At 43.4% G+C, this 16,185-nt stretch overlaps 1 protein-coding gene across 1 annotated transcript in view; it reads right to left on the bottom strand.

Moving 5' to 3' along the window:
- The window catches only part of LOC310777839 (titin-like), a gene marked incomplete at both ends in the record, with an annotated part of 102,353 nt that extends 86,659 nt beyond the window's left edge, over nucleotides 1-15,694 (bottom strand). The window contains 7 exons of the mRNA XM_083638189.1: nucleotides 1,684-1,791; nucleotides 3,597-3,786; nucleotides 5,037-5,257; nucleotides 9,326-9,411; nucleotides 11,927-12,214; nucleotides 14,688-14,891; nucleotides 15,604-15,694. Coding sequence (XP_083494315.1) covers nucleotides 1,684-1,791; nucleotides 3,597-3,786; nucleotides 5,037-5,257; nucleotides 9,326-9,411; nucleotides 11,927-12,214; nucleotides 14,688-14,891; nucleotides 15,604-15,694 — 1,188 coding nt within the window. The remainder of the gene's footprint in view (nucleotides 1-1,683; nucleotides 1,792-3,596; nucleotides 3,787-5,036; nucleotides 5,258-9,325; nucleotides 9,412-11,926; nucleotides 12,215-14,687; nucleotides 14,892-15,603) is intronic.
- Between the last annotated feature and the right edge of the window lie 491 nt (nucleotides 15,695-16,185).

Genomic DNA, 16,185 nt, shown 5'->3' with positions numbered 1-16,185 from the left:
ATAGTGAAATCGTGACAAAGAAGAAAGCGTGTCCACTCAGCTCTGCAGCTACCTCCTCCTCCAGGCTGACAGCAGAAGGAATCTCTTCAGTCAAGCCGAGTGAGTTTCTTTGATTACGAAATGGTAATGTAGAGGTGAGGGAAAGGTGGGCTTGGTTTGAAGCGGGGGGCGTGACGGCTGGGCGGACACACTGTGCCATTACAGCCATGTCCTCCACCGGCTCATCGTCTGGCTCTTCAACTAGGGGTGTCCCCATTTCCTCTGGTGTGACCCACTCCATTTCCACGTCCGGACTGCCAAAAGCATCTAAAATACCCCAACGGCTTGTACTCAACTCCTTCAAATCCAGATCCATGTGATGATGGATTTCAGGTTCACAGTTCTCGGGATCATTCTCTCCCTCGTCGTCATTTGGCAAAATGTCTGACTCGGACTCTGTGGTTTGAAGCTATCAACCAAATCAAACCGGTTAACTTTGGCATTATAGGCTGTTATAGGTATCAAGTTAAATGTCAATGAAGAGAAGTATTGCGGAATAATGACAGGGATTTATGAGAAACATGAAAAGACTGACATAAGACAAGAATAGGCTTTTTGCATCCAAACAGTTGTGGAGACTCCCTGAGAGGAACTGCTTTTTTTTGTTTGCATTCGCACCACCAATAGGAACTCTGAAGTGGCGTAAGCCAGTGGTTAACATGCTAACAGCTACTAGTAGCTTCACAGCAAAGCAAGTGAGAGTTCACGGGGGATTGATACTACAATTAGCTAGAAAAACATTACCTCGCTAAAAAAAATTGCAAGTTAACGTTAGTGATGATACTCTGGGCATTTCTAGAAGGTCGACCAATCAACATGGTCTGGATCACTCAATGTTCCTCTTAGAATAGAGCTCAACAGTCACGTGACATTTTTTGCCCCGCAAGTGAGTTTCCCATTCATTTTATCGATAGACATTAAAAGAAAAAAATAGTTTTAAGGCTAGAACCAAGCCACCGAATCGTGAGTGACCATAAAACATTTCACTTGGAGCAAAAAAAAAAAAAAAAAAGCCTGGGTAAACCCAGCCTCCACGTGACCTGCTCTCAGCCCTGCTCTCAGGGTAAACCCAGCCTCCACGTGACCTGCTCTCAGACCAGTGACTGAGAGCAGGTCTGAAAGCAGAGGCCATGTGGAGGCTGGGTTTACCCAGCCTCCACAGGCTGTGTTTTCCCCGATCTTATTTTTGCTCCAACTGAAATGTTTTATGGTCACTCACGATTCAGTAGGTCACGGGGTGGCTTGGTTCCAGCCTTTAAACTCATATAAGGATTTTTTTAAATGTCTATGGAGAAAATGATTGGGAAACTCACTTCTGGGGCAAAATATGTCATGTGACTGTTCAGCTCTATACCTACCCTGAAGTAGGAGCTAAAAGAAAGTCCCTCAAAATGGTGTTCTAAGAACTACGATGGTTCCGAGTTCTTGCGATGCGAACACAAAGTTCTTAGAACCATGAAAAAGTTGCTCTGGTCCGAAAATGCTAATAGTCAAAAGTATTTAAGAAAATACCGACGAGCAAAAATGTTGAATGGGCACAGTGGACTATGGGGATGTTGAATGGGTTTTCGGAGTGAATCCAGATGCGTATGAGAGACGACAGGACGATGGGATGGAGATGTTTTGATGTTTCTCTGGAGCTACCTGCTGCTCTGCGGTGATGTCACGGGGAGGACTGCGGCCATGAGCCTGATCCACGGCTGTCACCACGGCAACGCTCCTGCCGTCATCATCATCCTCGCCATGCAGGCTCTGACGGACATTAGTCATATTAACAACCAGTAGGTGATTTGTAGGGGGGATGGGGGGGGTGCCATCCCCATTGTTAACCTGCAAAAACCTGCACTGACTGCTCCACGCTACAGTTTGAGGTCAAGTTTATACCATCAAAACTATGGTGGGTTTAAAAAAAAAACAGTATTAGATGCTTGGGACACTTCTGAAACATGTGTCTGGAGGAATCCGCCGCGTCAAGCTGCACAGAGCAGATCGAGCTGGGCAGGAAGTCATACAGAAATGACATAGGACATCCAGTATATTTTCAAAATAAAACTTGCATAAACTAAGTAGCCTACTTACACATAGTAGAAGCACACAAAACAAGGAAAAATTACCAAATGAACAATATCCGAGCAAGTCAACAAAATCAGGCAGTCAAAACGCTCCGCTTCTGAGCTGTGCGGAGGCAAAACTGCGGACGGCAAAACTGTGTTGCAGTTGGTGGTGTGGGGGCATCCCCCTTGTTAAAAAATTTACAAATTACTTACTGTGAACAACGCAAGACAGGTCATCTGACAGATGGTTAGTCACATTAACAACTCAACACTCAACTCAACACAGATCATCAAGCTTTTGTAAACGGAGCACTGCAACAAGGTGTGGACTCAGACTCAGGCAACTCTCAGGAAATTTGGAGTTGCTTTTGTGTCTTTATCATGCAATCAAAAATCAGACGGACGTACGGACAACCCGAAAACATAATGCCTCAGGCCCCGGCTATCACCGGGCGGAGGCAAAAAAAAATTAAACATACACTGTGGAAATAACAAACCGATTTGATAAAAACTCTTGTCATAATGTTGTACATCACACATTTGTTCATTAAGACGGGTGCGTGCAGCTCGTCGACACACCCGGGAGGTCCTGAAGACCAGGGACAGAATGTAGGGAAACAGTGCATGGATAAATCCAGAAGGAGGTGGTAATGCAACATAAAGGATAAAGGAAACACCACAAAAAGACACACCCGGGAGAGATTCGTTCAACAAGGAGCAGGACGGAGAGTGGTTGATGTTTTGAAGGGTCTCATTCGAAAATGCTATTCGTCCCTTGTGGAAAAACTTTGCTGACATTGCTAAACGACTGTCCTCAAAAACAGAACTGCTTTAAGTCCAATGTCTTAACATCAATACAAGCCCATAACAAGCTTCACATATGGGTCATTTAAAGTCCCCATGAAATTAACTCCCAGTACTGAGTACCTGCCATGGTGACATCATGCTCAAATATCCATTTCTAACCATAAAACCATCGGATTTCTTTTAAATACTAAAACTGCTTTTTCTACCTGATTCCATTGCTTTAGAACAGTCATTCTCAACCTTTGTCTTATCAAGAACCCCTAATTTAGTGCACATTAGAGCCACAAACCCCCATCTGATGAGATTTTGTCTCTTGGACCCAAATCTGAGAACATTTTAAATGTCAGATCATATGATTTAGTCCAGAACTCCATGACTGTCTGTATTGTAGGTAGAGAGAGATAACAGAGAAAACAGTCATTCTTCTACATTCTCTAATTGCATTAACTTATTAGAAATGAATTAATGGTGAAGTTTAACATGTCATCAGTTTACTATGAACCCCCTGAAAGACCCCTGGTGGTCCCCAGACCACATGTTGAGAACCCCTGACTATTGAATGCTCTAGTCTGCCACAAGTCTTTAAATAATGGATCTCTCATTTTGGAAGGAAACTCTTCAAGTGAAATCCCATTCATCCTCCTTGCCCTGCAGATTGACTCCTCGGCCACTAGAGGGCACCATCTGCCCGCTCACCTCTCTGACGCTGCTGACTTGTTCCCAGGTCTGCTCCATGGAGGTGTGCATCTGAGCGGTGTAGCTGGCCTCCATCGCCTTCCAGGGGGGCAGCACGTCTTGGCCTGCCTCTGCGGGCTTACGGGTGGTGAGGGGGGACTTGACCGGCCTGATGGGGGAGGCAGAGAGTCTTGAAGAGGGAGAGGCACCTCTGGGAGTGGGGAGGGAAGGGGGCCGCATTACCGAGGGGGGCCCAACCTTCGCATACCTCACCGACACATAATAATACTAATGATGATGATAATAATGAATAATAATAATAGTTAAGTATTATTATTATTATTATTACTACATTATTAATATTATTATTAATATATACACTTTACACTCGAGCAATTGTGATGTCATCAGTGATGTAAATTGGGGTGGTGGTGTCTGTGGCTGGCAGTGTCAGTCACGATTGTGATGTCATCAGTGATGTCACTTGAGCAATTGTGATTCTTAGTGATGTGACTTGAGCAATTGTGATGTCATCAGTCATGTAATAAATCCTTCCTGGTATGGGCTGATGTGTCTGTGTGTCTGTCTGTCTGTCAGTCCAGAGTCTCCAGCCTAGGAATCGAGTGTGTAGCGCCAGAGATTTTTTATTATTATTTCTGATTTTCTTTTATTTCTGATTTCCCCCCCATTTTCTCCCCAATTGTACTTTGCCAATTTTCCCCCTGCTGCCCCGGTCGCTGCTCCACCCTCTCTGCTGATCTGCGGAGAGCCGTAGATTAGCACCATGCTTCCTTCGATACATGCCGCCCACTTCTTTTCACCTGACAGCGGGGAGCTTCACCGGCAGGATGTGGCACGTGGGAGGATCACACTATTGCCACCAGTGTTCCCTTCCGCCCCGACCAGGCGCCCCGACCGACCAGGGGAGGCGCTAGTGCAGCGACCAGGACACATACCCCCAATCCGGCTTCCCACCCGCAGACACAGCCAATCGTGCCTGTATGGAAGCCCGACGTGTTGGTAGGCATGGAATGTACCACTACACTACCCGGACGCCCCATAACAGCAATCATTTTAATAATGTATTATCATCTCTCTATACTATAATTCGAGAGCCTGTGGCGCACAGTTGTTCAGTGATGTCATCAGTGATGTCACTCGAGCAGTTGTGTTTAGTTGTGATGTCATCAGTAATGTCACTCGAGCAACTGTGATGTCAGTGATTTCCTAAGCGATGTCACTCAAGCAACTGTGATGTCACTCGAGGAGTTGTGATGTCTCCACCCTAGGAATTTGTAGTTTTTTTCTTCTTCATTAAATGTGGTTAATTCTGACAGTGAAAACAGTGGATGCAGGCTGGGGGATCCAGACACAGCGGGACCCCTGGGTGTAACGGGTGTGATGGCCTCTGATTTGACAGGTGTGGGTGTGGGGGGTGTAACGGGTGTGATGGCCTCTGACCTGACGGGTGTGGGTGTGGGGGCCTTCACGTGTCTGACGGGCGAGGGCGACTGCTCCCGCCGCCCGGCCACTTTGGCAGCCAGCGTGGGCGGCGTGGGCGTGGGCGACTCCCCAGGGGACTTCGAGGTTGGCTTGGGGGGGACCCGCGGGGGGGTCTTATGAGCCAGTCCTTCCATATGCACCTCCATCACAGAACTGGCCTGGAAACTGGCCTCCATCCTCTGAGGAAGCAGGAGAGGAGAGGAGAGGAGAGGAGAGGAGAGGAGAGGAGAGGAGAGGAGAGGAGAGGAGAGGAGAGGAGACGAACAGTTGTCTGAGTAATTTAGGCTAGCTAATTCAGTATTAGCATTTTTTATTTCTACTTAGTTCTGGTTTCCTCGTCTCAAAGTCAATGAGACCTTTGTGTTCAGCAAGATAATCTTCAAAAATGAGGACCATGTTTATGATTTTGAAGCATAAAATTTACGAGATTTTAAAAAATCCAGATTTTAAGAAAACAGCAGAAACCTACACGCTAGCTCATTGCTACATGCTGAAAATGGCAAGTTGGATTGCCAAGCGCCGCCCATCGCAATCCCACTATGGAGACCTGCGACGCCGGGCTCATCTCACGGTAGGGAGAGGAGGCTGCCCAGCGAGACTAGCTCCCCGTTGAAGGTAGAGTTCAACAGTTAAAACTTATCATGGTCTATAAAATGTTGCATGACCTTTGTCCAAATTATTGTACTAAGTACTTTCAGTTTGTTCGGGAGACTCATAGCTGGAACACAAGAGCTAGCATCGCAAACTTGAAAAGAAAGAAAGAAAAAGAAGAATCTGAAAAGAAAAGTTGGGAGAAGTACATTCCTCTATACCGGGGAAGAGGAGTGGAACAAGATCCCTAATGAAATTAAGTCTGCAAATTCTCTGAATGGTTTTAAAAACCTGAAAAAATTATTGCTGAGTGAAGGCTCACACAGAGTAATGTGTGAGCCTTTCGTTGAAATGGTTATTGAACTTGTGTGGTTTATATATTTTGTTGTTTTTATTGTTGATTGTTCTATTTTGTTTATTTGATGTTATGTGTTAAAGCAGCTGTCAACTTTACGCTTCTTCACTGTGGCCATGTCCCACCTACCCAGTGGGAAAATGTCTGTTGCTAGGTAACGTTAATTTAGGACCTAAACATTACCTAGCAACAGACTTTTCCCCATCTAAATCTCCCACCTAAATTTTAGGTGAATGGAAAAAAAAAAAAACTAAACTTGCTTGATTAACCAATACTGTGTGGAGGGCCACATATACTATAGTATATTTTGAGAGACAAGCCAAAAAACACAAACTGAACTTGCTTGATTAACCAATACTGTGTGGAGGGCCACATCTATATATATATATATATATATATATATATATATACCGGTAGATAGATTAATTTTCTTAATCGCGATTAATCGTGCGATTAACTATAATTAATCGCGATTAATCGCATCTTTGTATCGCATGTTTAAAATGCTATTATTTTGCATTGCAAAGCATTTTTAAGTAGATATTAATAATTATTACCAGTAATACTGGTACTAAAAACCGGTACTGAAAATTATGTTAATTATAATTTATCAAAAAAGCAGAGAGGCTTATGTGCCCAGCTGAGATCTGGTATTTTACCGCTTATGATCGAAACTGGACGGTATGTCAGATTGGAAGAAGAAGAGCGGGTGTGTTCAATGTGTTGTTTAAATGACATAGAAAATGAGTTTCATTTTGTTATTTATTGTCCTTTTTATAGTGAACCGCGCAATATTTTGTTCAGTAAGATAAAAACAGATTTTGATTTTCTTAACACATTGACTGCCAGCCGTTTTTTTTTGCTGTAGGTAGCTTCTGCCAAGCCGTTTTTTGAGGATTATGGCTCATTTTACAAGAGCCGAGGATTCGTTTCAGCTTGGAGTTTGTGAACATACAATATCTCAAAAGTACTAATAGAATGTGTACTTTCTCTGTCTAAAAGAGTTAGTTTGTAGAGTTAGTAGTTATGTAAGCATTAGCAGTTGAATACAGCATGGTTTTAGCGTCAGAAAGAATATTCAGAGATAAACGGCTTTTTGTGAAATTGGATGGAACAGTCACTTTAACCATTCATTTTTGGCTCTCTCTCTCTCTCTCTCTCCCTCCCCCTCTCGCTCTCTCTCTCTCTCTCCCTCCCTCTCGCTCTCCCTCCCTCTCTCTCTCTCTCTCTCTCTCTCTCTCTCTCTCCCTCCCTCTCGAGTTGCTTCAACTCCTCCCTCCGTGGGCGGACAAGCTTGTCACCAGTCAGTGCTTTGCTGCTCTCCTGTGCCTGCATGTCTGCACGGCCGCTGTTTGAGGAAGTCGCGATGGACTCGCTCGTTTGGAGTTTTGGTTGAGAGAAGCTTTTGCGATTCTGGTCATATTTATGCTGCGTGTTTCAAAGTGTGTTCCTCCACCTGTAATCTATCACCCGATCATAGTAGATCGGCTGAATCTATTATGTAAATTTGCAATCCCGCATCGCCAGCAATCAGCGCGAAAAGGACAGCGTTTTCCCCCATCCATTTTTCATGAGAATGGCTGGGCTGAGAATGGCGTGACAAGTTAAAAAAATGCTTTCCTTCCTCTAGCCAGGAGAGCACTGTTGCCACTTAGTGGGTCGGTGGAATGGGTTGTAAACGTTCGGTGGCTCCAATAATTATATAAGAGATGTAAAAGGGTTAGATGCACAACCCACCGTCAAAAAAAAAAAATCGATGCCAAAAACGTGTAAACACGTTGTTGGCAGGGAACAGCTGGATTCTGAAAACGTGTTCATACGTTGTTGGCAGTTTAACAATGATGATGCACATAATTTGAGTTGGTTGTTTACGTATGAAACTTTTGGACTGGCTTCTTATTTGGAAAAAGCCTGGGACATGAGAAAAAAAGCTCTTTATCAGGAAAAGGCAATGTAAGAAAAAAAAGAAAAAAAAGTGTATGTATGTACAGTGTGTATATGTGTATGTATATGTACATGCGTATGTGTATATATTATATACTTTGTTTATTTTGTTTGTATATTGAGGTACAACCGGATGTTATGTTTATATATAATTTGGTGTGATAGTGTCTTGTAATCCCATGTGGGATGGGCCAGAAATGGCATGACACGGAAATAAAAACTAACTAACTAACTAACTAACTAACTAACTAACTAACTAACCAGTGTGTCATGATTGGGAATCAAATGAATGCAAATAAATGTACTTTGTGATCTTGAATTTTAGATTTATTTTCAATTCAATAGAAGTGCAATGTAGACAGGAGGTCACAAAATGTCTACAAAATGCATCTTGAATAGAAAATTAAATGCACAATAATTGTAAACACTCCAGAACGCTCCAGAACCGATACTTCCGGCGGCGGCGCTGTGGAGCAGTCGAAACCCAAAATGACACAGCCGAAGAAGGCTGTATCTGAGCTAAAAACATTGGCACTTCCATGTGAATAATGGCTCGGTGTTGGAAACTGTGTATTGATAACGTGTATATCGCGTGAAGCCATTGGAGCCGATCTCCCAGTGGTTAGAGGACCCGCGCATCCGAGACTCTGAAGGAAGAATGAGTGAGGAGTCTCGCGCTAGCTAGCTGGCTGCTAGCTGGCTGCTAGCTACTTTTAGGTGATCGCTCGCCTCAAACTCGATGTACTGCGGTGATATTTTAATTCCGTTTTACACAAGGTGCAAACTACGGCTCTTGACTTATCCACTGCGCCATTTGGGAAGTAAAACGAGCCATTTAAAAGCGTATTGCTGTCGTTCTCTTCCATGCCTGCCTGCACAGGCAGGAGACAGGAAACCGAACGGCTTGACTACAAGTACGGTGCGACGAAGGGACAAAATAGCGGCATGCGATTAACGCAATAAAAACGCTGACAGCCCTTATATATATATATATATATATATATATATATATATATACATATATATATGTACATATATATATATATGGCACACACACACACACGGAGGCATTGTGACATCACTGATACAATAACATTTAGTGAGCAACAGGCCGAGCTATGGGCGAGGCCGTGCAGCCTAGTATAGTATATTTTGAGAGACAAACCACGGGCCGTTTAAAAATTGGTCTGCAGGCCGCAACTGGCCCCCGGCCGGACTTTCGACATACATCATCCCGGTACTCTATACACTTTTATATGCTTGCTTGCTTGAATGTAATGTTTTGGATTTTGCCCACTTTATAATTCTATAATTATATTTATTGTTAAAGTTATACTCCACAACATGTCCGCTCTACCTTCTCCACTCGGGTCTGACGAGTCTGTGAAATCTGAGAGGTTGAAACCACAGTCTTAGTCTTCTTAGCAGGAACGGCTTCCTCGCCTGGACACATGGACAGACAGGCACATCACACGTTATATTCACAAGCTACAACACGGTTACAACAGCCAAAAAAACCTGCAGCGCCAACAAATAAAAAAATATAATGTAAAAAATATATAATATATAATTTAATAACATTAAATCAGAAACAGAAAGATAAATGACTAAGCAACAGAACCATTATAATAAGAATATCAATTGGCAAAAAAATCAAAATAGCAAATGGATGCAAACTTAAAAAGGATATCATTAATTATGGAGAGGAGCAAGGGACAAATTATGCTGCTGCCCAGGTGTATGAGGTGAATAAATCAACAAGAAAGACAATTGGAGTTGGCTTTTTCTCTTTTTCAAATTATAGGTCAACACAGTCTCACAAAAACTATATGAAATGGTCACAAAAATGTAATCTATATTTATGTACATGGACACGTCACAATTGCGTTCCTCCACCACAAATTTAAATACATTCCTCCACCACCAATTTGAAAATGCTGAATTAGGTTGGTTGTTATGGTTAGCTTTGGTCATGGTTAAATAAGAAAAATGTTTAAAATGTTTAATGTGGCTTACAGTTGAAATGTACTTTGAAAACACTGGGGATCGAACCCAGGTCGTCTGCAACAAAGGCAAACGTAAACGGGTTTGAATGTCGTGCCGAGTGTCACAGAAAGAAATACAGAAATCATGTCCATGTGCACAAGTCTATAGATATCTATGGTACATTACATTATAGATTACTATTCAAGTCTATAGATTACATGACATTACATGTATGGATTACTATTTCACAAACTGCCGTGAGACCAGGTTGTAAAGGTGTGAGCAGATGAGTTTTGTGAGCTTTGATCATGATTTTTTTCTTAGTAATTTTACAAGTGAAATGGGGACTGTTGGATGGAAAACAAAAGAACTTCCCAAACATATTTTTCCTCTTGTGCTATTTATCCATCTAGAATAGATGGTTTTGGTGTGAGTTGCAGAGTTTTGGAGATACCGGCCATATGTCTGCCTTCTCTCGAATACAATGGATGGCATGTCATGTAGGAACAATTTTCTTTCGACCGAACTACACCTACCAACATCTCAACGCACAGAAGGAAGCATGCATCTAATGGTTTTTGCTTTTTACCCTCACCATTGTAAATCTCCATGTCATTGTCTGGCTGAATATGATCATAAAATGTAAATCCACTTTGACAAGCACCACATGATGACAGGTATCTCTTTGGTAAACTGTGACTGGTGGGGGGGGGGGGGGGGCTGTCATCACCTGACAGTTCAAACTCTGTCTTTCATACTCTTCCAAAAAAGCCTTCAAAACCCACTTTTTCACTGTTGGCTGTACAGCTCTGTTTACCCCACTGACCTAGAATGTTGACCATAGCAGGTCAGCTCATAATCTTTTTACGGTGTGCAGAAGCACGTGGTCAAGAGAAGGCTTTTTGGGGTCATTCATTCATTCGGGAATGATAACGGTGATGATGTCATTAGTGATGTCATCAGGCTTTAAACCTTCCAAACTTGGGCTGTTTTGAGGATAACGTTTTTGGAACCAGACGATGGCTTCAGTTGAATGGGCTTCAGTTGCATGAGGTCGGCTGGTTGCTACATGACACACGTGGTCCTGGGCCGAAGTTGCCCTTGTTTTCTCTCTCTCAATAGATAGATAACAAAAGATGCCAAGTTAATGAATGAAATCGGATGCATTTCTGCTGACCTGTAACATTAGGTTGACCAGTGCGGGATTGAGATAATGTACGCCGTGGCTAGATTGAACCTGAACATATGAGGGCTCATGTCGAGAGATGAGCTGTGGCCCTAATGCGAGTTATACAACATGTAGTTCCGACATGTTTCCGACACTTCAGCGTCACTTCAGTGACGTGTACGGACCTCGGCTGCACCTCGGTCCTGCCGCATCACTGTCGTGCCCATAATGACAGTAAAGCACACCCTCTGGTGTATTGCTTAATTGTAACAGTTGTAACAGTTTTTCAAATTAATGTTTCCCTAGTTCCATTGGAGCTACTGTATTAGAGAGAGGACAGACATCTCTATGATCGATATCTTCAAACCTCTGCAACTCACACCAAAGAAATCTAGATGGATAAGTGCAGTAGCACTACTTCTTATTCCCAATAGACTCCTAAATTGAGCAACCACACTACACCAAAGATGTTTTGGTGGTTTCTGTAGCAAGTGGGTTTTTACGGGCTGGGGTTGCTAGACAACACCCATAACATACATGTCTTTGATGGAGGGAGGAAACCCACACGGACATGGGGAGAACATGCAAACTCCACACAGAAAGGACCTGGGATGGAACGGGGATTGAACCCATGACCTTCGTGCTGTGAGGCGACAGAGCTAACCACTGCTCCATCATGCCAAAAGCACCACAGGTATGAGGAAAAATATGTATTTTTGAATTTGAGGTGAACTGTCCCTTTAACATGATTGGGTGTCTACATCCCAGAGACCCATGTGATGGTCTGTCAAGACAGAGTCTCACCCTGAACCAGCAGCTCAGCGGTTGAGGTGGCTCGTCCGCTGCTGTTGGTAGCGTTGACAGAGTAGGTGCCAGAGTCCTCGGGGAAGGCCTCAGCGATCAGCAGGCTGTGGAGGTCTCCTTCCTGGAGGATTCTGAAGTCAGGGGAGCTCTGGATCTCTGCTCCCTCTCTGTAGAACTTCACCACAGGTGTAGGGATTCCTGTCACACGGACGTCCAGTTTCACCTGGCTGCCCTGTCTCACCGTGCAGCTCTGCAGTCTCTGGAGGAAGGCGGGCGGCGCCGTCTCCGCTGCAAACACAGCGAGACGAGTTCAGTTACTGCCAGACGTCATTACTAGTTACTAGTCTGACTCAATGGAAGTAGGCTGCAGGTATAGAGCTGAACAGTCACGTGACATCTCTTGCCCTGGAAGTGAGTTTCCCATTCATTTTCTCCATAGACATTTTGAAAAATCCTTATGTAACGAGTTTTAAGGCTGGAACCAAGCCAACCCATGACCTACTGACTTGTGAGTGAGCATAAAACACTTCAGCTGGAGCAAAAACTAAAAAATAACGGGGCTGGGGGGATGAAGTCTAAGTCATGCTTCATGGACACAAGAGAAGGCAGACATCTCTACGGCCGATATCTCCAAAACTCGGCAACTCACACCAAAATGATCTAGATAGATAAATAGCAGGTAAGAGGAAAATATGCATTTTTGATTTAGGGGTGAACTGTCCCTTTAAAGGATAGTATAACTGAAGTATTGGTATAAATGGAGACAGTATTCACCTTATGGGGATGCCATGGCCAATAAAGCCATTAAAAAAATCTGACAAAAAACAAAGAATTTGGCCAGAAAATCTGTTCTGTTGGAAACTCCCACACTTAGAACATTGGCAGGAGCATTGGTACAATGCCATTTTGACTATGCTGCCACCTCCTGGTTTACCAGCACAGCGCAGTGTTTGAAGAACAAACTTCAGATTCCCCAAAATAAATTAGCTAGGGTGGTGTTAAAGCTGCCTCCCAGGACCCACCTTGGCCCAGCACATTTCCAACAGCTAAACTGGCTCCCAGTTCAAAAAAGAATCATCCAAATTAAATTAGGACTTACCCATAAAATAGATAGATAGATAGATAGATAAATACTGTATTAATAAGGGAAATTCTGTTGTACAGCAGCTTCCAGTTGCACATACAAATAAAGTACAGATGAAGGATAAAAAGCATGTTAAAATACTAAAAAAGAAGAGGCAATAAAAAGATAAACAAGATAAAAAAGATAGGAGAGCCAGTCCTGGCAGGGACATGGAAATAAGAGAGGTAAACAAGTGCCTGTGCCTGTGCAGTGCGCAAACATATGCATAGAGAAAGTGCCTGCAGTGCAGTACATACACAAATAAATACTGTATGTATCATACACAATGCAGTCCCCAAATATCTTTACAACTACTTTAACCGTTTTAGGGACATCCACAGCTATGCCACCAGAGGCAGCACAACGAATATCAGACTTTTTAAATATAGGACTCTAGTAGGTAAGAATACTTTTCTGTACTCTGCTGCCATTGAATGGAACAAAGTTCCGGCATCACTGAAGCTTATTGAGGCACAGTCAGAGCAGTTTTAAGACGGCAATTAAAAAATTGTTGGCATCCACTCTTTTAGAATAGGTAGGTACTGTATCAGCACTGTATCAGGGCGAGAATGTATATTGTATTTTATGTTAATTGCTATATGTAGGTATGTATTTATGTATTGAGAGTCGTAAGTATTGTATTTGCACCTGACAATCCTGTCAGCCATCCCCCTTCCTTTTCCCCCAGAGGACCACAATGGAAATAAGCCTGTGGCTTTGTTGTGTTTTAATCCTCTGCAGTTTTTTTGTTTCATAATGTCTGTCTTCTGTGAAGCAGTGTTATATGTGCTTTAAAAAATTGTCAAATAAAACTTACTTAATTACTTATTATTTGCCCATATCAGGACGCTTCTGCATATATGTCATTTTGGAATCGTAGATTAATCGTAGATTACGCCTACCTTAATCATTTTTAGACTTACCAAAAAGCTGTTTTCAAGCAAAAAAACGAACTGTTATAAAGTTGTATTATTTTTTCGGATGAGAACATAACATTCCAAATATGTGACCAGTTTATCAGAATAACGCCTATTTGGACATTTTTAACGAGCAGCGAGGAGCGCTGGCTGTGTGACCGGTCGGACTACTGTAGGCTACTGGCAGTGAGAAAACCCTGTCGACGTGCTTTTGTAACTAACGTTAAATGCCGACCGGGTACAGCCATCGGCTCCTCGCAGCAGTAACGCTATGAGCATGTAACTGAAGTTGGCCGCAGTGTAGCTGTTGAATGTTGCTAAACTTCATTCATAGTTTACAGTTTATCGATGTTTACCGGCCGGCTAACGCTGAACCAGAAGAACAAATCCAATTGCGTCTTACACGGAAGAGGAAAAAGTGGGCGTGGCAACATAAGGTGAATAGATCTGCAACAGGATATCTGTTCTGTCCACTTTTATGACTTTTGAAGCATTTTCTGAAAATCGAGATTTACATTTCCGCTTCAAAAGTCGCAGTTTCATAAACTTTTGTTAACCACAGACCCTTTTAACCACAGAATGTTGTTAACCACATACAAAAATCCCATTGACTTTGAGACGATGGAAGCAGGAAGTACTAACAGCCGGGACTTTAGGACTCATTCCTCCAGTACTCTCCGGTATATATAATCAAATGTAGTGAAAGTGGTGTGAGACTGACCTGTGACGAGTAGCTCAGCGGTGCTGGTGGCTTGTCCGGCTCCATTGGTGGCTCTGACAGAGAACCTCCCGCTGTGTGCGGCAGTCACAGCGGGGAGTCTCAGCACAGCACGCCCATCACTGAACGAGATCTGAGCACCGGGCAGAGCGGCGGACGATAGAACCTGGCCATCACGGAACCAGCTCACCTCAGGAACTGGAGAACCTGTGAAGAGAAGACCAACCAGAGAACTGAGCATCCAAAAAATACCAGTGAACTGGTAACAAAACACTGGACTTCCAAACACTTGTTTTTCCTAACACTTCATTTTACAGGTCCATAAATTTCATGGTAAATAGGTGATAGTTAGCAAGTAAGTTAGTTGAAATTTCTTTGAAATTACCCTCAACTTAACCCAACATTTACCTCAAATTTGATGGTAAGTAGGTGATAATTGGCAAGTAAATTATTTTAGATTTCTTTAAAATTACCCTCCAATTACCGCAACATTTACTCTGTTTAAATGAAATATTAACAGAGACTAGTTTCAGAACATATCAGACGAGTGCAGTTCAAGAACAAAATCAAAGACGGTCATTTCTGACAGTGGATGTTGCATAGTCGTGTGTAGTTGTGTGCTACTTGTGTGTTGTGTGTAGTAGTTGTGTCTAAAGATCTGAGTATTTCTTCCACCACTGTCCTATATCCTACTGAATTATGAAGTGAAATGTCAGGAGGCAATGAGAAGTAAAAGACAAGCTTCTTAGTTCTTACCACTAGGAGAAGAGGAAAGGAGAGAGAGGACGACGAGAGAAGAGAGAGGAGGAGAGGAGAGAGAGGAGGAGAGGAGAGAGAGGAGGAGAGGAGAGAGAGGAGGAGGAGAGGAGATTACATGTTATTTCAGGAGGGAATGAGAAGTAAAAGACAAGCTTCTTACCACTAACTTGAGCTTCAAACGTTGCAGCACTACCCTCAAGTGCCACAACGCTTTGCAGCGGCTGTGTGAACGTTGGCGCCTGTGTTGACATGTTGGTCGGCACCCTGGGGAGACAGACAGACAGGCAGGTGGGTTAAAACTGGTTCGCACCCCCATGTTACCTCCGGCTTGGTCGGGCGTAGATACAGGCACGATTGGCTGTGTCTGCGGGTGGGAAGCCAGATCCTCCCACGTACTATGTCCTGCCGGTGAAGCTCCCCGCTATCAGGTGAAAAGAAGCGGCTGGCAACTGTGCATGTGTCGGAGGAAGCATGGTGCTAGTCCAGATTGGCAGAGGGTGGAGCAGCGACCGGGGCAGTAGGGGGAAATTGTTACAAAGCTTTTGCGTCAACACCCCTGGATGACATATCGGTGATGACATCACCACCACGCCGATGACATCACAATGGATCTGTGACAGCGGATGTCACATCACTGATGATGTCATAACTTCGTGACTAGCCACTGATGATGTCATAACTTCATGACTATCCAGTGGAAGCTATAAGTATCAGTGCACATGTGCACATGTTCTTCTACTAT

Source organism: Poromitra crassiceps (genome assembly GCF_964638095.1).
Source record: "Poromitra crassiceps genome assembly, chromosome: 6".
NCBI classification, from domain to species: domain Eukaryota; kingdom Metazoa; phylum Chordata; class Actinopteri; order Beryciformes; family Melamphaidae; genus Poromitra; species Poromitra crassiceps.
Note: the sequence above shows the minus strand (reverse complement) of the source record. Positions and strands in the feature narration are given on the sequence as shown.